The sequence below is a fragment of the Argiope bruennichi genome, chromosome X1 (assembly GCF_947563725.1).
Source record: "Argiope bruennichi chromosome X1, qqArgBrue1.1, whole genome shotgun sequence".
In the NCBI taxonomy this organism is placed as follows: Eukaryota; Metazoa; Arthropoda; class Arachnida; order Araneae; family Araneidae; genus Argiope; species Argiope bruennichi.
The window spans coordinates 82,221,529-82,247,590 of NC_079162.1; the positions used below are offsets into that span (position 1 = coordinate 82,221,529).

At 28.8% G+C, this 26,062-nt stretch overlaps 1 protein-coding gene across 1 annotated transcript in view; it reads left to right on the plus strand.

The window, feature by feature from the left end:
- The first annotated feature begins 717 nt into the window (after positions 1-717).
- LOC129958363 (zonadhesin-like) overlaps positions 718-26,062 on the plus strand; it is a 211,230-nt gene continuing 185,885 nt past the window's right edge. Inside the window, exon 1 of the mRNA XM_056070797.1 lies at positions 718-874. Coding sequence (XP_055926772.1) covers positions 775-874 — 100 coding nt within the window. The 5' untranslated portion in view covers positions 718-774. The remainder of the gene's footprint in view (positions 875-26,062) is intronic.

The window sequence follows — 26,062 nt, forward strand, 5'->3', positions numbered from 1 at the left end:
AAGACCAGGAATATTTCTACTTATTCAGAAGTTCTGATTACATTTCACCTGCATTAAAATTCGGGATTTTTTTTTAATTATCCTTTTTCCCTAACCCTTTAAAGTTAAAATGTAGCTAATAGTTTTTTTCTTATGGCCCATTTAGTTATAATTAAAATTCCGAACTGTCTTGGTATATTCTAAACATCTGGTCGTCTTAGTTTCCTTGTACTCACAATGATTTCTATTTACCGCCAAAATGCTGGTCTCCCAAATTCCTTTAAAAGAGTGTTGGAACTTGCACTTTCATCTGCATCATTAAAATGACCCTTAGGTTAGAATTAATCTTACTTTTCAATATGACGAAATGGAGTAATTTTCTGATCACATTGCACATATTTAAATGATTTATCAACATATGCTGGTATTTGAAATATAACTTCAAGATGATTAATATTTAAAGTGGAATATACCTTTATTCGAACTGTTCTGATTTATTACTGACACATTATTCCATTGTGCCACTTCGGATATGAAAGCTGGGGCTAGTTCCTTTCCTTGGAATGCGTCTTAAGAGGAGTTAAGAGTGACGAACGGGAAGTTTACCAAGGTCAAAGGTCCCATGAATGGGGATGTTGTGCCTTTCCAAAGGAAGTGCGATATCGAATGACTCCAACGGGTCTTAATCGGAACGCGAGGGGACGTAATTGAGCTTCCAATTGGGTAACGACTTTGACCAGGTTTCCTGTGGCTTCCATTACACACAACAAAGAACCACGCTCGATTCTTTGGAAAATGGATCCTCCCTTAATGAAGGGGTTTGTGTTTCTCTGGACTTTGGCTCTTTATTTATCAAGTTTTTCTGGAGTTTTTTCATCTTATTTAGATAGTAGGGGTAAGTTTCATGTCAATATTTTTTTAAAAAAATATTTATAAAGAAAGTGACATTTAGAGGTATCTGTGTCACTCACTTAGTGATCTTATCTACATATGAATCGCCTTGTGTAAAATGTGATTCAGGGTATATGTCTATTGAAGTTTACTTGCTTATTTTCATTTTCGCATTCCTGATATTTAAATTTCTGTTATTATTTTTTTCTTCGTAAAGAGTTCTTTGTAAATTGCTAGGGTGACAACTTGTGATATTATCAGCGCATGAACACCTTATGAAAAATGTGATTCTGAGTACGAATCAACAGGTGTTTATTATTTTTTTTTTAATTTTCATTTTGTCATTTGAATTTTAACGGTCATTTTTTCTTCATTATAAGCAGCCGCATGTAACTTATTTTATCTATATTTAAATCATAATTTGTAAGATATGATTCAGGGTACCAGACGAAAAGTGCTGATTGATTTATTTTTGTTATCCTGTGTTTGACAGTTGAATTATAGTATTCAAAATAGGCAGTTAAGTAGTAAAGACTATGTTATGAATAAGAATTGAATTTATACATTGAATTATCTTACCTGTTTAATTTACTTATTCGAAACGGATGGTGTTATACTAATTCAATTAGCCTAAACATTATATTTAACAAAAATTAAGTCTAAAACTAATATAGCAAGAGAAAGCCAAAGTTTATAAATTAAAAATCGCTGTAACATTTTCAATAAATTAACAGTGATTAATTCTGATTAGAATAATTATAATTACAATTAAAACGTTGATAATTTAAAAAAAGCTTAAAATTGTTAAATCAAAAATTAATTTTTATTAAATTAGGAATTATTTATTAAAACTGGATACATTATTAAATTAAAAATTTAATCATTAAAAATTTATCAATAAATAGTTAAAACATTTTGAGAAAGAAACAGCATAAAGCGATGTGATACAACATTTATTCAATAAAACAAAATAATATAATTCATAACATGTTCAAAGGTTTTTAAAAAAGAGAAAAGTTTTATTGTTTTATTTATTTATTTAATTCATTGTTCTTAATTCATTCCAATTAAGTCTCAAATGCATTAGATCACCGCAGAAGTAGTTTTAAGCGATTCTATGGAAAAGTAGAAAATTGTTTGGATAAATTGTAAGCATTTTTATGTTGAAATGAAAAATGCAAATGCATTTCAGTGCGATTTCAATTAAATAATGCAGTTTATTGAAATAATAACATATGATTGGTGAAAAATGATACCATGATGTTGCAGATTTTGTACCCATTGCGCTAAGTACCTTTCAAAATTACAATTAAAAAAAGCTAATCCTTTGTGGTCATATTAGGCTTTAGTTATCAAAAGTTTGTTACCGAACTTTTTTGTAAAGACCATGCAATATATGGTTATATCCTTTTCAGGCTACCATTTCATATTGCCTGAATATTGATCAAATTCGTCGTATTCTAATTGCGCTGTTGAACTTAATCAGCGGAAGAAGATTGGTGGTGCCTTTAGAGATAATCGTAACTGCAATTCATTATCACAGCTACATATTAGCTGCAGCTTGAATCAATTAGAATTTCTACAATATTTACGTAATGTCTTTTGATAAGGAGAAGGATTTTAAATTTCTAAGCTCTGTATTTAGTGGAACTTGACTATTTCGAATATCTTGTAATTCTAATTTTTGTATAATTCGAATTTAGTTTGGTTCATTTGGTGTCAAAATTTTAAAAAATTATAAAAAATTGCTTGTATTGATGGATTAGAATGGAATGGAATTATTTGAGGAATTTCATCAAATATATTGATTTGTGAAGTTTTAAGTGTTTTAAATCAAAACACTTTCTCAATTATTGGTGCTTAGTATTACTGAAAAATCGGATATAAATTCTGTTATTATCATGTTCGTATCTAAAATTCATGAAAAAGGATTTCACTTGAATGTTTAAAAAAAGGATTTAAAAGGGAGAAGAGGCAAATGCAGTTTGAAGAAAATTATGAAGTATATTTCTGATATATGAACTTTAAAAATTTTGTTGATAAATGTTTGCTTTTAATTATTACGAGGGAACCGTTATCTAAAATGCAAATAACCTAGACGATTACTGAGAAAGGATAGATTTTAAAGGCACAGTCTTTAAAATTTGGATTTTTGCAGCTTTTATATTTATAGGGTAATGCCAAAAATCATACACACTAAGAATAACTATTATATATAAAGTTAAATGTATACAACAAAATTTCATACTTCAAACTACGAAATACAAGCGTAAAATTTTACCAATTGTCAAAAGTTTTATAATTCCATTTAATTATAGCAATACTTTTTTTTTTAGTATTACAACTTTTTACTATTAAAGCACCATTTTTTCACTAATAATGACCTAGTCAATCATCATAATCGCAGATGATATTCGATCGATTGATATTCTCATTTGATTGTTTGATACCATATAGTTTTCTGTAAATAATGTGACAATGATAAAAAAATGTAATGTTTTCTGTAAATAATGTGAGGCAGTTTGTTAGCATATGAATTAATTGGGTCTTTCTTCTTTGAGATTCCCATGAATGGTGGCATGTACTTGAAATTATATTACAGAAATGGGCTATATCATGCATTCAAGAGATATTTCTGAAGAAAAATAGTACTTCCAATTGGATAGGTAAATTTCGCTTCACTATCTCAACTTGAAAGCTTATTTTTTTATGAAATTATATTAAACAGCTAACTAGGACAAACAAATAGCTTTGAACTCCCTTCCATCTAATAAGCGCATATATTTAAGATCTCGGTTTAATAGATTCATCACTGTGAATATTTATAATATTCATATCTGTGAGTACATATAGCTTAAAGTAGCTACAACCAAACAAATTAATAAAATTCATTAAAAGAGAATGAACCTAAATGCCATTTGACACACTTTTCATCATTTACAGTTCCATCAGCTAATTTTATCAGCGGTGTCTGAGGAATAGCGGCCAACAGTTTTTGATATTTCATACATTTGTTTAAATTAATTTGAAATATGAAATTTTGAAATATATTATAATTTTTTTTATTTTATAATTATTTAATGTGTGTAGACTTTTTTGGGGCACCTGTAAGTTATGATCATAATATGGCTGAGCCTTCCCTGCCTAGCCATCCGGGGAAATGCAATGGGGTGGAATCCTAAGGGATATCACCAGTCAAGATACAACTCATTCTGCTGGAGGTACGTCCCGTCATCGGAATGGAATTATCTAACGCGACTCCAAATCGTTATCAAATTCCCAGGATAAGTAAGAATTTGCTTACTTATCCGAAGACTTCTTAACCACCTATTTGTATTGATTTCCCTCTTTTATTTTCATATCGTCATAATTGAAGTAAGTAACAATCATTAAACCGTATTTAAAGAATACAAAAAAGAAAATATATAAAATTGTATGGGTCACAAATGACAAAATTCTTTTATGAACTCAATAATCATGGTTTGTTTTATTACCCTTTTGCACAAAAGTTTTCTTAATATGTTTTTATATACCATAAATATATCACTATATGTAAGGAAATCCTAGATATTATTGTATTCTCAAAATATCTCGTATCTTTCTAATGTGCTCATTTAAATTTATAGCAACCTGTCAGCTAATAAAACATTTAAATATTAAACACTTTTATTTCTCTTTTTTTCATTTCTCCAAAATTTTTGTCCCAATATTTTCGAAATCGTTTTACTTAAATAAGTGACACAAATCAAGATAATCGAAGGCCCTTTATTTAGATATTTCTCGTCTTCTCTACTCCGTTCCTTGAAAATTTTATATCCTTAACCTGAGCTCTTGATTTATGAAAAGATTGATTAATTATATCAGTTAAATGTGTTTTAAGTTCCACAGAAAAAAATTATATTATTTCATCCTTGAAAGTTTCCTTTAACTTTATCCTTATTAATGAAAAATTGATTAATGAAGTTTAATGCTACTTGCTAAACGCCTTTTAAATTCGATAAAAATGTGTTATTTCAGTTTTGAGAGATCGCAATGTTTTTGCGTCTTTTACTTGGACATTTTTCCAAAAATTGTGAAAAATAAAATCAGAATGAAGGAAAACAAAATTAAAAATCAATCTTTCTTATAACTAAAAGTGAATCACACAAACAATAATCAGGTCGTGCTGTTGGATTTTTTTTTGGCCCTTATTTGGTATTTTTTAATCTGCCAAATTTTTTCCAGATTCATCATTTTTTTTTAAAATTCTTTTAGATTCTTTTCTTTTACTAATTTGCTTCGTCAGAATAACTTATCGATTTGAAGTGACGGCCTCATTATTTTGGATCGTGATTGACGGCAAACGATTGACCGGTTTTCTAAGAATCTGTAAGGTGCAACCAATATTAGTATGCATCAGGGACAAACACATGAGGGAATCTTTCTTGAAGCCCTTTACCCTCGTTTTTCAGGTCATTATGATTCGTTCTACAACATAAGACGAAACTCATTAAATATTCAGTCCTATTTTCTTCAATCTTGTAAATGATTCACTTCATTGAAAATAAAATTAATAACGCAACATTTCTCGCCATATAAAGCCTGCTGCTAAAAATTCTAAATTCAGGAATAAATGAAAAATATCTAACTCAAATGTTATGTAATTTTTTTTTACATAAATGAATAGAAATGTACATTAATACGGATTCTATATTATAAAAAATATACCTTAGTAAAAAAATACATTCGTCTATATTTTTTTCTAATGAAATCACAAAGTGTATTTGTAAATTTTTGCTCTAAGAAAGAGAGATCTTGATATTTTTTGCAGTGTTTTCAGATTAATTTACTTTTGTGCTTTCATTTAATTTACAAGGGCTGTATACTCTATTATTTGAATTAAAATCGGATAGATTTTAAATTTTAGAACATTGTTCTAGCGGCATTCTTAAATATTTTTGTGATTTTCTTATACTCTTTCATTATTATAAAATAATATGTTATTTTATCACTTAAATAATATATCCATAAATTGAGTAATTGAATAATATTTTGAAAGTGTTAAAAAAGTTTTATGATTTTTAAAAGTTACTTCTAAATTTAAATCTTAATTTTTTTTTGTAATAGCTATTGAAGATATTTTAGACATTGAAACCATGTTTCTTGAAAATGAACGGCAATTAAATGTTTTGCGTTTCTCAAAATTTTCTCAAAATTTGTTACTTAAAACTGCTTATAGAGAATTAAAATTAAAATTAATTAAACATTTCTAATTTTGGAAATCAAGATGGCATAGAGGAGATTTGCAATGTTAAAGGGTTCCTAGAAGACTTAATCGGGGTCACTCACCGCATTGAAGATTCATATTCCAGCGACGAAAATTCATCCTATAAAACGATTTTATTGCTTTGTCTTTGAGGCCTTGATTTCACCCGTTTCTGTCTCCTGTAGTGTTTTCCCAAACAATTTACTGTTGATCAATATTGAGGAAAGAAGTCTAAGCGATCTACCGAATTTAATACAATGTGTAGAACTTTAAACATTCAAATAAATAGCAATTTCGATTGAATTTTTGATAAAAAGCCTGGAATTAGAACTATATTCAAATAATTTGACTATTTAGTACCTATCATCAAATTAATTGAATTTATACTTAATTTATTATTATTTATTCATTCTTTTTAAAAAACTGGTAGTGATTTTATGGATTGATATTGTTCATTGATAACACATTTAACATGTTCCACGGTTTTTTCTATTGATGATAAATCGAAAATAATTATAGAAAATTTTGCATGTCTTATAAATAAACTTCCGTTATTGCTTTTGTATTCATGTAATCAATTGCACTGAAAACTGCTATCATAGAACAAAATCTAATAGCATGTGAACACAGCATGATTTTCATGGGTATTACAAACCATGAAACTTCTGTTACAGTTATCGATGAATTATAATTAATTTTGCAATGGCAAACCCAGTAGATAGGTATACAATGGGCATTATCGTTAAGTTTTGGTCAGGTATTGATCTTGATAAAGGATATATTTTTCTCGCGCTCATTTTTTCGAAAATTTACAAGTACATAGTAATCTATTGTACAATTTAGATACTGTTTAATATAGAATACTCTGAAGCCTCACGAAATATTATAAGCAGAAGTACAATTTCTAGTTGACATCGATCAATCTAGAATGATATATTAGATCTGCATGTTTCAAAATATCAGAATTTTCGTCATTACGTCGTCGGGATGAATAAAATGAAATGTCTATTTCTTTCTTCTTATAGTTCCTTAAATGTTCATGAACTAATTGACTGCATTTTTATAAATATTTTGTAAAAGACTGTCTCGAAAAGTAACATATGAGCCCGAAAGAGCCATCAGATACAACCTATGCTACCTGACGGAAGTTATAGTCTCCTTCCAAAAAATCTAGTACTTTCATTTAGTAAACATATACAGATGTATATTTCACTGGTATAGGCTGCTATTCTTGAGTCCTATTCATAACGAGAGTAATGGCATCTCAAGAAATCTTCGATTGTGGTTTGAAATATGAAGGTCGTCTTCAGAAGTCCTAAGTGAAAACTTACTTCATTAAATAGATTTATGTATTAGTTAATTTTGCATGTCTAGATTGTTTTCCTGAGAGTCGAATCGAGAACGAGTGCAATGACATCTCAAATCAGCTTCATTTATGGTTCAAAATGTGAAGGTCGCTCTCAGAAGTCCTTGGTGAAAATATACTTATCTACAATCGACTGCTTTCACTAAATAGGCTTATGTGTAAGTTCAAGTTCATTTAGTTGATATAGGTCATTATTCCTACGAGTTCTATTCATAACGAGTGCAATGACATATCAAATCATCTTTGTCCGTGGTTTGAAATTTAAAGGTCGTCCTCAGAAATCCTTGGTATATTTTTAAACTTTTGCTCATTTATTTATATTAAGAGAAGCGACATATATGTCCAAATTAATTTGTTTTGAAGAATTTTTTGTTATCGTACTTGATCCAGTTGTTAACTTGAATCGATAACAAGAATACAAAGAAAAGCTTATACGACTTTTTGGGGGAAAAGGAGAATAGAAAGAAGGGCTTTTTGTTAAGCTGCCCGTCGAGCTTTTAACAGATTCTTGAGTACATCTTCCTGTTCATCTAATCTTGATAAATGAAGAAAGATAATGAGAGATAAACTTACTTGATGTCATTACTAAGGAAGGAAGTAATTTAACTGTTCATCTTAATGGTTTCTTTTGATAGGAATTAAGAAGCCCATTCGAACTTTCCATAGAATGATGCTGCTAATTCAGGAATATTTAAATATGGCTTCTTCGACTTTTCAAAGAACAATACATATGACTCCCTTTCCATTCTATATATGTCGCACTAATCTTGAATGATTGATTACTTCTTTGGTAAATCGTTTTTTGGAACCCGAATTCTGCTTCTGAATAACAGTAAAAAACTGAGAGGCTTTATTGAATCATATAGCATTATTCAAAACAATCATAAATGACTATAACTTCCTAGTAAACAATGATAGAAACAATTTGAAAATACCAGAGAAAAAAATGTAACTATTTTTGTTTCTGATATAAAAAATGCTCTAGATGACTTCTCTTAGTCACATGGGCAATACTCATGCGGCAGTACATTTGCTACCATGTAAAACATTCTTTATGCATATCGTCAGTTCATTCACTGCTGCATGTAAAAGAGACATTAAGACAGAATCGATGACACAGTCCAATGAATGAGGACCCAAGAAATAATTTCAGAAGATTTTGATAACTATATGCAAAACATGAATGTGACTATTGAATGTGCATCAAGGGTTGTGAACATGTTTATTAATGTCTGGTATAAAAGGACTACCGTATGGATATTGGCATGGGACTCAGGAAAGTCGTATAGGCAATTGTTACGCACTTAATCCTATAATTTCTGCTTCTTCTTATTCTAAGTTAAAAAAATTCTTATTATTATTCCTGATAAGAAAAGTATGGTCTTTATAACCTCTGTACTTGTATTGAATAACAAAACAATGAATGACGACAATCATTAACATCTATGAATTTGTCAAATCTTATTGTTATGGACATTTACATGGAGATATAAATGGAGTGCATGATAAAACATAGCAGGTTTCCAACCTCAGTTGTGACCACTGATAACATTTCTGCACTTAAATAAAGAGTATGATTATTTATAAAAAAATAGGTGGTTTTATTTATAATAATTGCTTTAACGTAATATGCGGGATTGACTTCTTATAGGACAAAATTAGTAATGTCGAAACTAAAACTTAGAATCACATGACATGTTTATACTTACAGAACTTAAAGCACAAAAATAAACTTCAAATATTTTATTATAATTGCTAAAGTACTTTTTTAAGCACTATAAGTGACTTTATAACTTTCTATTGCTACAAAAGAAATTCTTTAGATACTCTGTATTAACATATCATGAAATAACAAGTTGTAGAAAATCTTACTCTTTCCTTTGAGCGGAAAGCGAAGTAGTGCATTATGGGCAGTGGCGTACCTACATAAAAGAACGCCCAGGGTAAATGCCCAAACAGGGCCCTTCTTTCTCTCTTTCTCTCTCTCTTGTTTAAACGCGGCCCCTATTTTTATCTTACCCTTTATACAGAGGAGTACAAAGAGTATAAGTGCAATTAAAGCTAAATAATAATATATAAAATATTTGGGAGTTGAAATGATTTAAACATTACATTTATCGTAATGATCACAATGATCGTTATATATCGACTTCTCTTGAATATAAAATGTATAACAAGAATATTTCAAAAAAATATTCAGGAAACAAATTTTATAAAATCATTTAGAAAGTTTTATGTTAATCATATTCAGAGAATTTTCTTCATTCTGATTTTAATAATTCAAATAAGGCCAAATTGTTTTTATTGTGGAATTATAATACATTAATGGAGATCAAATCAAAAATATTTTTCATTTATATCATACTTTAAAAAATATAAAATGTGCACAAATCTCTTAATATATCGAAAAAGAATATATATACCAACAATTATGAGAAAGTTAAAGATATTATTTTATTGCTCTTAGGCATACTACGGAAACAACATTGAAGTAATTTTTTTGTTGATACATATAAAATAATTCAAAAGTTTTGGTAATTAAGTTAATATTCATAATAATATGCAGAATTATTTCAAACATACCGTTAAATTTATTTATCAAAATTTAAAATTAATTACATTTAATAAAATATCTAGCACCTTGTGACGAAATGAAAAATAAAAATATATTTAATTATAAAAAATCTTAAAAATCTGACTCAAAGATGAATCAAAATTAACATATTATTAATGTGTAAATTTTGTGTAAAACAAAAAATATTATCTATGTTATAAAATCTTGCATTTTGTTATAATTGTAGTAAAAAAGTATTTTTATATATATAAGAAAAGGGTTACATTACTTACGAATAATTTTGGAGGTTTTAGGCGTAGGGAATGCTGCAAATTCGTCTTTCTTTTATCGATGTGAAAATGTTTATGATTTCGTTGAAGTCAGTTTATACTCAAAAGAACTAAATCACAGTATTTTTTGTCGCACTGAAACTATGAGATATGAAAATATACGCTTTAGTTAGCTAAAAGGTTGCATTTGATGTTGCTATCGTCAAAAGAATTGCCTCGCATAATTCAAAAGTAAGAACAACAAATTTAAAAAGGTGTGTGGTAAAATGTGATATTTGGATATTATATATTCACAATCCTAAATCATATAAATTTTTGTTGCTTAAAATTTCCATGATAGAACCTTTTATTTTTAATGAAAACTATTTCCGTCTTTTGCAAGCAAAAACATTAATCCAAATTCCAATAGATCAGTCATTCAGAAACACTGTTGATCTTTTTTTCTTTTGATTAATATAATTTTCAATGAATGAAAATGAATGCGATCTTTTGACTCTCCAAATAAGAAAAGCTGGGAAATTTAGTTTTATTATGAGTACTTCTCTTTATTATTTTATCTTGAAATATAAGTCTTGGTTATATCAATAATAAATACACTTTATATAAATATGATTCAATTTTCAAAAACATAGTTTCCAATAATCTATTTTACTGCCCAGATATTTGAAAAACGACCGTCTCCTGAAACACCTTTGATACTCATATTGAACGATTTTAAAATTAATGTTATACAGTCTCTAGTTATGCTGTTGTCGAGTGTTCTTTGCTTTCGCTTGAATCGAAAAGCAACGATATTATTTTACATAAATTAGAAAGATTTTAAATCTTTACTCCTTCCTCTTCAAGCATTAAATAAATATAAATAAAATAAATAAAACTGTAGTTATCTAATATGAGTTTTGTTGTAACTCATTCTATTTAACAACTCTAAGCAACTTCTATGAACTCTATGCAACCATAAGTTTTTTATAAGACCTTATTCCCCATTAGAGAAGCCTTTTGTCCTTGAAAACTTAAAATTTTCTTTTATTCTGGCTAAAGGGTTTTAATTTTTTTAAATCTTGGGAATGAGATCTTATTAGAAACTTAATTTATTTTAAATACAACGCATTTATTCCTTTATTTTGCGTCTCCTGACAACTGCGCCCAGGGTATGTGTCCTGCCTTTCCCACCTAAGTTACGACACTGATTAGGAGCAACTGAAATATCGAATTTCATATTTACATACATGAAACAAATCAAATTAAATAAAGGACCTAAATTCTCTCCGATCGATATGGAATATAGCAGTTAATTTTAATTTTTGAAGTCTTTAGATATTTATTCCATAATAAAGGAAATGCAAAATGCTTCATTTCTTTAACAGTATTCTCTCAAACTCATTTTGAAGTAATTAACAGTTTGGATAAAACAAAAAGGGTCTCATATATACATTTTCATCATTTTATTTATCAATAATTGGGAGCCTCATCATCATTACACCGGTGCAAAATTGAACACGAAACTTTCCGCTTAAAACTTGCACAGCTGCCATAAAGTGTAAGGAAAACAGCAAGTATAAAACTACATCAACATAAAGAATCCTTAGTGGTTTTAATGGTGGATGAAGCAAAAATTCAATTTACATACCTGCTCTAGGACTCATTGCTAGAAAAATCCAATATGTTTTACTTAATTGTCAAATTCCACTCAAAATTTTGTTGAAGTAATTAAATGTTTAATAAAAACTAGAAGCGGCCTCAGATGTGTGCTTTTCTATCATTGTGCTAAATCAAAGAATTGTATCATCACAAGCCGTTGGACTCGAACCTGCAACTTTTCGCTCACGAGTACCTACTCATTCGCGAGTTCATTGCGGCATGCAACAGAGAACCTTATTTGCAAACAGAGTAATGAGGATACTATTACTATCGGTAGATGATTCGAACTTCTTGGAGCATAGTTTTTCTGTTTCGCACTGTATCCTTGGACAGTTTCGGAATCGTATGCGAATTAAGCCATGTAATTTAGTTGTATAAGATGTTATTTATTTCGTTGCAAAATTATTTGAATACTTGAACTACTTGAATTCAATATCAAGGGTTAGGTATAAATAAGGAATGAAAATTTTTACCAGTTTAGACAAAATATCATTCACATTTTAGGGTGTACGAGGTGAAAAAGAGAATCGAACTGTTTAAAATGATTGGGAAATAATAGTTTAAATGTATATTTGGCTCCGACGGATTTGGCATGCATCAGATACACTTATACCACCGTTTGTCGGTAGAATCAGGTCTTGTTCTTGGAACCCTCCTTGGATAACGTCCTTGGCTTTGGAGAAAGTCTCGGCCTTGAAACCTCCTGTTCAAAAGTCGAGACATCATCACTGGGCCATGCCGGGTTTACAATTGGTAAATAATACGAAACTGATATTAAACAACATTCTACCCTGGGAAGATTACAAAGACTGGGTCACTTTTGCAAATGATGTGGTTGACTACGTTTAGTTTAGGTATTTCGTTGCAAAATTTTTTATTCTTATAAAGAATGAATAAAATTATCCTTGATTTTAAGCAAAATATTGTCCTTATTTGAGGGGTGGAAAGGACAAAGAAGAAGTGCACCGCTCAAAGCAATTGAGTGTTATGAATTTGAATGGGCACCGTAAATATGTAAATATTTTGTAGATTGATAATATATTTTTCTCCATGTCAGTTCAATTTGTTAGAATTTGAATGATTTAAGGAGTGAGAGTATTAAGTGATGTTCTTTTTTGTTTTCTGTTATTGTTTATAAAAAAAGAAATCAGAAAAATAATACATACTAAGATACAGATTTTGGCATAGATATTGTTGATATTTGTATTTATTTAAATAATAAACGTTTGCTTTATTTTTGAAAAAAATTGCGTCGCAAATTATAAAATTATACAAAAATTTTTTTTAAACGCATGTTTTTATTCAAGTATTAAAAAGGAACTATTTTTTATTTTAATAAAATTCTCCCTTTTAAATCTTTAATTTATAACTAATTAATATAAATAGTATTTTAAAACCAATTCTCTTTCTCAAGTTTATGGTGGGCACCATCTATTATGAAATCAAATTTAATCAAATTAATAAATAAACTGATAATTTTATCTTAAAAGCACCATTTATTATGAAATCCAATTTAATCAAATTAATAAATAAACTGATAATTTTATCTTAAAAACTTTAAAACAGTGTAATGTCATCAAGAATAAGTTAAGTGTAAAAATTTCAAAATTTTTGTGCAAAAGTAAGTGAGTAAAAATCGAATTCTTTCTCCACAAAGTTGAAACAAGTTTAACAAAGGTGTCAAAAATCTCTGCAATTATTATTGGGTTTCGCAACTATTTTAATGTTTTTTTTTATTATCGTTAAAGGAATATATTTTAATGGTGGATGAGATAAAAATTCAGCTTGTTTTCGCTATCCGCTTGTTCGTTAATAGCTTGAAAAATTGAAGATATTTTACTTAAGTGCCGTTGTACCTTCTAAGTGTTTAAGAATTAAAATTGAAGATATCTAATATATATGCTTTTTATCCCCTTATTCATCAACATAAGGGCATTTAATCATACGGAATCGAAACCGTAGCTTTCCGCTCAGATAGTTTCTGTGTTTAAGAATTAAAATTAAAGATACCTAAGACACATGCTTTTTATCCCTTTATTCATCAACGTAATGGCATTTGATCATACGGAATCGAAACAGTAGTTTTATGCCCAGATAGTTTCTGTTCGGTCAATCCAACATTGTCTACATGCAATGTCATAAAAAGTTGAAAAATAATAATAAACATGCTATTACAATCAGTAGATGATTCGAAACTAACTGAAATATAATTTTGCTTTCTCACCCTGTTCCCTAAGATAATGTGGCAATCATTTGTAAAATATTCTTTATAATTTATTCAGATACGCTGTTACTCATTTCGTTGCAGAACTTTCAAGTTTAATTGCAAGAGTTGCATATAAATAAGAAAAAGATTTTCTACTATTTTAGGTAAAATATTGCTCGCCTTTCAAGAGTTAAAAAGAGAAAAGAAAATCTCACTATTTAAAGCAATTGGGAGTTAAGAGTTTGAATATTCTCTGATGAAGTGGAAATTATTTTCAGACAGATATTTTCTTTCATAGGATCGTTACGCGTAACAGGAAAATGAATAACTTTAGAAAGGCGCGAAGGTGTGAAAAACCTTCTGTTTTGTTAGCTGATATTGTACCTTAGAAAAAGAAACTGGATAGAAGCAAAGCGTGCAAAATTACTAAAGCGTGTTACTCTATTATATATGCTTCATTTGAATAACAGATAATTTGTGTTGACTTGGAAAAAAAATTCTTATATTTTCATGCAGTTGCTCAAATATATATTTAAAATAATAAATCTGTGAATTTAAAAAGAACCGTTTGAGAAACACTTCTTTAGTGATGTGCTAAAAAAGTACAATTATTTTTTAATTCCAACATTTTTCTAATTAGTCTTAAATTCATAACTAATTTCCACGAATATTGTGGAGTCGTGAAACCAATTTTTCTCTGAATTTTCGTATAAGATAACTCCACTTCTCTGTAATCAGAAAGCAATTAAATTAGTAAACTGAGTATTAAGTACCAAAAACGATTAAAAGACTAAACTGTCATCAAGAATGCATTAATCTACAAAATTTCAGAATCCTAGCGAATCAGAAACTGAGAGAAAATTCGAAATCTATCATTTTAAAACAATAAACAATTCAAATTAAACAACAGTGTTTAAAATCCCTTAAATTATTAAAGGTTATCTCAATTAATTTCGATGTTTTTTCTTAAATCTGAAGATATATAGATTATTAATTGATGAAACAACAATTCATCTTCCGCACATGCTCCAAAGTAAATAGCTAATAAAATAAAAGATGCTTAACTTCGCTTTTAGTATTTTCATAAAGATATTTTGAAGTAAGTGGCCACTTAGGCAATAATAGAGACGGTCTCAAATATAAGGTTTAACCACTTAATTCATGAGTTTTTAGAGATTCATAGTCGTAAATGTCAGTACATCATCGAACCCTTTACCTTTTATTCAAGTAATTCCTCCTTTGTTATCAGACCATCAAGGAACGCTGCGAATGCTCTAAATTGTAGTGAAATCAAATAATAAGTATAGTATTAGTAATCTATACTTATATAAAGCTCAATGTGCGTGTGTGTGTGTTGGCGCTCTACAGAAAAGACCGTTTGACCCACAACTACCAAATTAGATACATGTATACCTTGGAGATCGGGAATGTGCACCTGGGGTTCCTTTTTTTTTGAATTTTTAATTAGAATTTTAACTATTAATTAAAAACTAACTTTCCCGCCAAAAAATCTTTTAATTTTCCCCACCGCCAAATGAGTAAGGCTTCAGTTTTTTTCCCAACAGTAATGAGACTAGGCTTAACATTTTTCGGTCGATTATTTCAAACGATTCTGTTTATTTTCTTAATGTTTGATGCATTAAAAATTAAAAATTGTTAATAATCGACCTTTCAGATTCATTCTGAAGTACTTTTGAATTAAAATAAAACAGAATAAAGGAAATAAAAAATTTCTAATCTGCATAGCGTTACCCCAACTGGCGTAGAAAAATTCACGCATTTGCGTTACCATAACTGGCGTTGAAAATTCACGCATGCGCATTTTGCTCTGATTGTTGACAACGGATAAGGACGTTTTGAAGGCTTAACCTGTTTTCGACCAATTATTTTAAACGATTCTGTTTATTTTCTTAGAGTTTCATGCATTTAAAACTAAACATTGTTAATTAATTGATCAGTTCATGATGAATCTGAGAAAATTTTGTAGAAAACTTCTTGAGATATTACATAAATTAAGAAAGATATTCTTTAGTGCCCATAAGGTTTAGTTTAAATACTCAGCGACTCTGTTTTCAGTACTCATATTTTTTAAAAAAAATGCTTCGTTTCAGTATAAAAAATTTCCTTATATTAATTGCAATTTAACCATTTCCACTTTAATTTAAAGCATAAATTCTACGGGAGCTAAAAGAAAATTAGAGAGATATATATTACGTTAAGGTTGAAGGCCTTTATAATATCATGAATGAATTATATGACTATCAAAATTTGTAGCTTTAAAATATTTTGATGAAGAAGATATTAAAATAGGAGTTACATAAAATATTTAATTATTAAAATTTTAACGAGCATTAAGATTGGTGAACCGGCTGGTCGCCAAAGGCGGCTAGTTAAATAATAAGTAAAAGTATCAGTAGGTCGTTAGAAACTAGTTGAAGCATAGTTTTGCTATTGAACGCTCTTTCCCCAGGGTATACTTGATATCGCATGCACATTATTTCGTATAATGCGCGTATAATATACAGAGTAATGCGCATGCAAAGTCAAATATGTCCTGGGATATAATGCGCGTAATATAGCCCTATTAATAAAATAGGCTTCGCTATTATTCGTTATTCGATTTATCTGTAAAAAAAAAAAAAACTATCAGCCTTTATCCGCAAATGTAGCATATAAATAACGAATAAAATTTCCCCGATCTACAAAAAAATATCTTTCATATTTCAAGGGCATTTGCAACCTTCTCAGCTGTTGGAAGCATCAGTTTGTATATGCACCGAGAATGTGAAATTGTTTTGAAAATCGATATTTTTTTCTTTTTCTCCGTGAACAGTCTACTTATTTATCAGAGACTATTATCAAGATAAACGTGTATGAAGTGATAATTTATTTTGTAAATCGAATTCGGACATAAGAAAAAGGAATCGGATAGAATCAAAGTTACAAAAGTTCTTTTTAAATATTATAGATATTTGAATAATTTGAATAATAAATATTTGTTTACGGTTTGGATGAGTTTTTACTGATGTATTTATATTAAATTATAATGAAAAAACGATCGAAAATTGCTTTTACAAATCCGATTTTCGATTTTTACTCTAAAAGCAGAATTATTTTCATTTTATTTTAATGCTTTTTTTGCCTTTTAGTCTCGTAGATTTTAATTACGTTATTTTTATAAATGTTATGTAATCTAGAAGCAATTTTTTCACAAGTTCAAATGCCAAAATAATAAACATTTTAATTGATTAATGAATAATATGATAATTAAATCCTCTAAGAAAAAAATACTGTATTGCCATCCAAAATAATTGATGTGCAGAAAAAAAAAATAATAATTCAAAACTTTAGCGCATCAGAAAATGAAGAAAGAACAAATACCCAATTAACAAAAATTAAATAAATTAATTTGAACAAAATTGTCGAAAATTCTTCCAAAAATTACAGAATATTTCAGTTTTATTTAATTTTTTTCGAAATCTTCAAAAGTGCAGATTTTGACGGTGACAGAAAAAAATTAGAAATACTTTTATACTTACTTCAGAATCAATGGTTAGAAAAATCTCAGATATTTTACGTAGTTGTCAGTATCCCTTCAAGTGTTTTGAAGTAATCAGGTATTTAATCAAAAGAAGAATCAGTCTCAAATAAAAGTTTCTCCTCAGTTTATTCATGAAAGTTAGTGAAACTGACCATTGCAAGGTTTTAACACAGATTTGAAATAGCAACAACCCACTGAAGTAATTTTTTTGCGTGCATCAGACTATTATGGTCTACATCTAGGGGCATAATTTGTCGAGAATATAAGAATTTGAAATTAGCTGAAGCATAGTTTCACTATTTCTCGCTGTTATCAACGACAATTTCAAAATCTCTTATGAATTAATCCGTATAATTTAGTTGTCTAAGGTGTTATTTATTTTGATATAATTATACTTGAATACTGAGTTATATTGTAGTCATATTATACTATCGTTCCGTTTTAAAGCAACACTAGGTCTATTTTGGGACAGACCTCGTAATAATTTTGAACTGTGGTCAGATGAAGAGGACCACACTTGAGCTGCCCCCCCCCCTACTTGAATAACAAGATTTATATATAGAAAAAGAAATACAATCCTTACGATATTAGATTAAATAAAAGAACATGAAACAATTCAAATAAAGTGACAGTACTCCTTCAATTTTTATAGAATCTCTTAATTATTTTAAGTCATTTTTTAATTTGTAATGATAAGATTTCACTAGGGGATGAGTCTAAACATCAGCATCCGTTCATTTCGTAGAATAAATTACAACATAAATCCAATATGTTTTAATTCGTTATGAGTATTTCGGCGAAGTCATTATGAAATAATTAATTAGATTCAGTTAGTGGATAAGAATTAATTAATTTCAAATAACGGATAAGACAAGTGCTGATTTCATACAGATAAATGAAGGATGCTTTACTTCACTGCGAAAATTCCCTTAAAGTTACTTGAAAATCATTTACATTTATGATAAAAAATGATGTGGTCTGATGTGATGATAAAAAATGTTATTTTTACACTTCATTCAGGGCCTTATCGAAAAGATGCTACATAGTAACAGAACTTCTTTATAAAATCGAATCCAGAACGTTCCACAAGTCAGTTTCTGCACTGCTGTTAGACCATCCTAGCTTGAAAGTGCTTTCTTAAAATGTAGTAAAAATATTAAGTATTAGAAATCACATATCATGCGAACCAAGAAGAAATACAATTTTTATGCTGAATGGCAACGTTTATAAATTATATGACACTTATTTAAAACATTTTGTTGATTATATTTATTGCTTCTTCGCAAAATTTTTGAACTTGTTTGCAAGAAATATTTATTAATAATGGCTAAAATGTCCTCCATTTTCAATAGAATATGGTTCAAATTTAAAGGTCTAAAAAGTAAAGTAAGAAATTTACTGTTTAAAAAAGATGGGAAGTATGCATATTATTACATTAGTAAAAAGTGATTTTTTATTTTAATAATTTTCTATTTTTTAGCAATTTATTTATGGATTCTTAATCCTGAAACAGGTGCTTTTCTCGTATTCACTGCTAGGCTGCAGCATCTGAATGCGATTAAATTTATCAACAAACTGATAATTAATTTCTGAAGCGATAAAAATAGAGTAGTGCCATGAAAAATACATAAAGTATAGAAAATTTCAATACCCAAATGCCTTAGGAAATAAAAGGAAAAAAAAAAAAAAAAAGAGCCCGAATTTTATCAGCATAAAAATAAAATAAGCAAACTTAAAAAAATTGCATATCATCCCTATAATTATTATGCGACATTTTGGCATATTTTTAGTGTTTTTTAAAAATCTATAGAATTTTATATATATTGTCAAGAAATAAAAGTTCTGCTTCCTTGCATGATCCTGAATAAAGGGCTAGGATAAACAGTGATGCATTTCTTCATAATTCGTAGCCTGACAGAGTTATTTTAAAAGAATTACTTGGTTCGCCAAAATAAGAAACGGCCTCATATACATGTTTTTTTATATTATTCATCAAATTCCAGATACTTCATCATCAGAGACCTTCAACACAGACTCGAGCCTGCAATATTCCGCTGAGATTATTTCTGCTCTGCCACGAGACCACAAGAGCTTCCGCCTTCTAAATAAAAATCTAGAAAAAACTTATGGATTATTAAACTTTCCTGATTTTAAGTGAAATATCACCGATATTTTAAGGGTAAATATTGTTCAAAAAGCATTTACACCATTCAAAGCAATTGAGAGATATGAGTTAGAACAATCATTGCGTTTGCGAAACGCTTGTAGACTGAAATTATTTTTCCTGCCTTTCTTAATATTAGGAACCGAAACGATTATGGAAAGCCATAAGCGTATGAGGTGTTGTTCTGTTTGTTTACTTATATTGTACATAATTAAAAAGAAATTGATACAAGAATATTTTTATATAATTATATATTTACTATATTACATAATCATATGATTTCTTTATGTAATCCAATCCAAAACGTCCCGCAAGTCAATTTCTTCTCTCCGTTAGACCATCCTAGCTCGAAAGCGCTTTCATGAAGTATAGCGAAAATGTAAATTATACAGTTACCAATGGCATATAATTTCAGTTGAGAAGAAATATAATTTTTCTGTTGAATGTTCTACTTTGAGAACATTTATAAATTATATGACACTTTTCATAACCTTTTGTTGATTACATTAATCGATTCGCTGCAAAATTTTTTTCCGCATTTGCAAGAAATGCTTATAAATAGCGGTTAAAGGTTTTCTCCATTTTGGTAAAATATGGCTCAAATTTTTATATGCTCATTTTTACGTTAATAAAAAGTAATTTTCTATTTTAATAAACTTCTGTTTTTAGACTTTTATTTGTAGCTCCTTATGCATTTTACGAAATCATGGAACAGATGCTTTTCTCGTATTCCCTACTAGCCATCAATTCCTGTAAGTAATTAAAACTTAATGAAGTTAATCAATAAATTGATAATTAATTACTAAAACGATAAGAATAAAGTACTGTCATCAAAAATACATAAAGTATGCAAAATTTCAATACTTAAAAGCATTAGGAAATGAATAAAAGCAAGAATTTCATCTGCAGAGAAATGACTACAGCGAACTTAAACAAAATCATACATCATCCCTCTGATTATTATGGTGCATATTGTAAATTTTTAACTTTCTTTAAAAATCTATAGATTTTTATATATGTATTACCAATGGATGCAGTAAACGCTCTGCTTCCTTGCATTATCCTGAATAAAGGGATAGGATAAACAGAGATGCATTTCTTCCAATTCGTAGACTGAGAAAATTATTTTAAAAGAATTACTGTGTTCGCCAAAATGAGAAGCGGTCTCAGACGTACGTTTTTTTTTTTAACATTATTTGTCAAAAGCCCGAAATTTCATCATCAGAGGCCTTAAACACAGAGTCGAACCTACAACCTTTTGCTTAGATTGTCTCTGCTCTGCCGCGAGATCGAGAGGAAATATAATTTATCAGAAGAACGCTCCGCTTTGGGAACTTTTATAAACTATATGACACTTATTTAAAGACTTTTGTTGTTTATACTTATCGACTCGTTGCAAAATATTTGGCCCTGTTTGCAAAAAATATATAGTTAAGGATAATAGCAGTTAAAGGATAAAATAGAAATTCAGCTTCCATACAGAATTTAGAATACAGGAAACCAAGCAATTAGCATACTTCCTCCGCAATTCGTAGCTTGACAAAGTAATTTTGAAAGAATTACTTTGTTCGCCAAAATGAGAAATGGCCTCAGATGTATGTTTATATCACATTATTCATCTAACTCCTGATGTTTTCATCATCACAGGCCTTTAATACAGATTCGAACCTGCAATCTTCCGCTAAGGTTCTTTCTGCTCTGCCACTTATCCACAAAGGCTTCCGCATGCTGTTTTAAAATATAGGGAAAACTTATAGTATAATATTACTTGAAATGCATCTTTCGTAATTAGTATTAACATAGTATTTTACGAAACTAGTAAAGATTTTAGTGTTGAATGCTCTTCCTAAGATCATGTTTAAAATTATATTTGAATATTTCCATATAATTTATTTATCCATGCTGTTTGTAGCCTCGTTGAAACCCTGTTTAAATTATTAGGTAACTTTTCAAATAAATAATTAATGAAAATTTCCGAAATTTTAAATAAAATATCATCTAGATACAAGGGTTTAAAAAGGGAAAGAACTTTTTAATGACGTATGGAACAAAGGTATGAGGAAGTATGAGTTTGAAGAATCATTCCGTTTATGAAACGCTTGTAGAATTAGATTTTGCCATCACCCGCACTTATTAGAAATTTCAACAAATATAGAAAGGCATAAGCGCACGAAATGCTGCTCAGTTTGTTTACATAGATTGCACATACTTAAAAATATTGACGGAAGAAAAAAATACAATATCACGCTAGGGTGTTATGCTTCCACAGATATTGGAATCAATTGAGTAATAAATACTTTTTTTTTTGAACAAAACTCACATATTCATATTGATCTATAAAAGGAAAGTGCAATGAATTAAAAAAAAATTGATTGAGGTAATAAAATGCAGAATTTCATTTTTAGAAATTTTCTACTTTTTGGTCTTTAATTCATAATTATTTATTATATTACATCATCATATGATTTCTTAATGAAAATCAATCCAAAACGTTCCTCAAGTCAGTTTCTGCTCTGCCGTTAGACCATCTTAGCTTGAAAGCGCTCTCATTAAATATAGTATAAATAATAATTATAAAATTGGCATCGGCATGACATTTAAAATGATAGGAAATATATTTATTCTGTAGAACGCTCTGCTTTGGAAACGTATATAAATCATGCGACACTTATTTAAAACCTTTTGTTGCTTATACTTATCGATTCGTTGCAAAATATTTGGCCCTTATTACAAGAAATATTTATCAATAGCAGCTAAAATATTAACCATTTTAATAAAATATGGCTCAGATTTTAAAGGCTAGAAAGAAAAGAAAGGACTACAATTTTTAAAACTGATTGGAAGTATGCTTATTATTACGTTAATAAAAATAATTTTTTTATTTTAATAATATGTTTAATCTGTTATTTATAGCTCAATATTATGAATTTTAATGAATCTGTAAAAATATGCTTTTCTCATGTTAACTGCAAGATTAATGCTCCTGTATGGAATTAAAATTTAATAAACGTAATCAATAAACTCATAATTAATTTCTGAAGCGATAAAAATAAAATATTGTCAACAAAAATACATAAAGTATGCAATATCTCAAAACATAGATGCGTTAGAAATGGGGGAAAAAAAACGAATTTTATCTGCATAAAAATGAAATAAAAGAAATTAAACATCCCTCCAATTATTATGAAACATCTTGCGTATTTTTAGTTTTTTTTTATTAAATCTATAAAGTTTTAAATATATTACCAATGAATCGCATGAAATCTTTGCTTCCTTGCATAATTTAGAATAAAGGTCTGGAATAAATCGAAATGCATTTCTTCACAATTCGTAACTCGACAAACTTATTTTGAAAAATTACTTAGTTTGCCAAAATGAAAAACAGCCTCAGATGAATGTTTTTATCACATTTTTCATCAAAATCCAGGTACTTTATCATCACAAGCCTTCAACAACGAATCGAACCTGCAATATTTCCCTTAGATTATTTCAACGCTGTTACGGAACCACCATAGCTTCCACACATCGTCTTAAACTCCAGAGAAAACTTATAATATAATATTACTCTACATACATCTTTCGTAACTGGAATAAACAGAGTGTTTTATTAATATAATAAACATTTTAGTATTTATTGTTGTGCCCATGTTCGAAATCGAATGTGAATAATGCCCCATAACATAATTAGTTACCCTTTTTCCCGTTTCTTTGCAAATCTATTTGAACTTATTCGGAATCCCTGGGAATAACTAACTAATAAGAACTTTAGTGATTTTTAAGTAAAAGATCTCAGATATTTGGTGTGTTAAAAAGGTTGAAAGAACATTTACACCATTCAAAACAGTTGGGGGCTATGAATTTGAATAAACACTACGTTTGCGAAACGCTTGCAGACTGATATTTTTTCCTTCACCATCTTCTTAATAGGAATTATTATCGATTCCAAATCACCATAAGCGTATGAGGTGCTGTTCTTTTTCGTTGCTGATATTGTGCTTAATAAAAAGAAATCGGATAGAAGCAAATCATACCATGTCACGGAAGCATGTTATGAACTGATAGATATTTATATCAGTTGAATAATAATTTTTTTCTTGTTTTGGGACAAAATTCTCACATATTCATACTGATGTAAATCTCTATAAAAGAAAATTGGCAATGAAATTAACAATAAAAGTCAGACATTTTGATTAAAGTATTAAAAGGGAGAATCAGGCTTTTAGTAATTTTCTACTTTTTGGTCTTTAATTCATAATTATTTATTATAAATTTTATGGAATCTTGAACCTAAAATTTTGTTATCAGTTTCTCCTCTACTATTTCTCATCTAAATAAAAGTAAAAGATAATTAAATGTATAAAGAAAGTGATTATCAAAATAAAATTTTTACACGATGATCGTCGAATACGCGAAATAAAACAAAAGGGTTTATAACCACTCCAATTATTATGAGACGTCTTGCATATTTTTAATCTCATTTAAAAATCCGCAGAGGTTTTGTATACTACCAAAGGATGAAATAAAAGTGCTGCTTCCTTGCAAAATTTGGAATAAAAGAAACTGGTACCCACACTCCGCAGCTTGACAAAGTTATTTTGAAAGAATTACTAATTACTTGTTCCGCCAAACCGAGAAGCGGCCTCAGAGGCTCGTTTTTATTATATTCATCAAACTCCAGATATTTCAACATCACAGGCTTTTAACAGAGGTTCGAACACGTAATCTTCCGCTCAAATTATTGCAGCTCTGCCATTTGTCCACCAGAGATTCCACATTTTGCTTAAAATGTGCTATAACTTTTACTCTATTTTTACTCTATATTATTACTTTAAATACATCTTTCGCATCTAATATTAACAGAGAATTTTTCTAAAGTGGTAAGCATTTCAGTATTTAATGCTCTTCCTAAGATCAGGTTTGAAATCATACGCGGAAAATTCCATATGAGTTAGTTGCCCACGCTATTAGTCGCTTTGTAGAACTGTTTGAATTTATTCGAAAGCTTTTCAAATAAAAATTTTTTGAAAATGTCCGAAATTTTAAGTAGAATATCTTCCAGATTTCAAGGGGAAAGGGGAAAGAACATTTATATGAGGTATGCAACGAAGGTATGAGGAGGTATCAGTTTCAAAAATCATTCCGTTTATAAAACGCTTTTATATTTATATTTTTTCCTACCCGCACTTATTAGGAATTAAAACAAATATAGAAAGGCATAAGAGCACGAAATGTTGCTCTATTTGTTTACATAGATTGCTCATAACTTGAAAAAATTGATAGAACATACAATGTCAAGAAAGTATGTTATGCTCTTATACATAATTGAATAATTTGAACAATAAATACTTTTTTTTATGTTTTGGAACAAAACTCATATATTCAATTTGATGTAGATTCCTATAAAAGAAAGGTGCAATTATTTTAACAATAAAAAAAAATATATTTTGATTTAAGTATTAAAGGGAAGAATTAGAATTTAGAAATTTTCTGCTTTTCGGTCTTTTATTCATAATTATTTATTATATTATATCATCATATGGTTTTCTTATGAAAACCAATCCAAAACCTTCTGCTAGTCAATTTCTGCTCTGCCGTTAGATCGCTCTAGATTGAAAGCGCTCACATTAAATATAGTGAAAATAACAATTATAAAATCAGCACTGACATGTCATTTGCACCAAGCGGAAAAATAATTTTTCTGTTCGATTCTCTGTTTTGGGAACGTTTATAAATCATATGCCACTTATTAAAAACCTTTTGTTACTTATACTTATGGTTTCATTGCAAAATATTTGGCCCTGTTTGCAAGAAATAATTATCAATAGCACCTAAAAATTTTAAGCATTTTAATAAAATATGGCTCATATTTGAAGGCCTAAAAAGAAAATAAATGACAACATTATTTTTAAACAGATGAATAGAATGCATAATATTACGTGAGTAAAGCGAAATTTTCTAATTTAATAATCTTCTTTTTTTTAATCTTTTATTGATCGCTCATTATTATGAAACTTATAGAATCTTGAAAAATATGCTTTTCTCATGTTTACTTTTAGTTTGCGCCATCTGTATGTAATTAAAATTTTATAAAGTTAATCAATAAACCGATAATGAATTTCTGAAATGATAAAAATAGTGTATACTGTAATAAAAAAATGCATAAATTATACAAAATTTCAATGCTT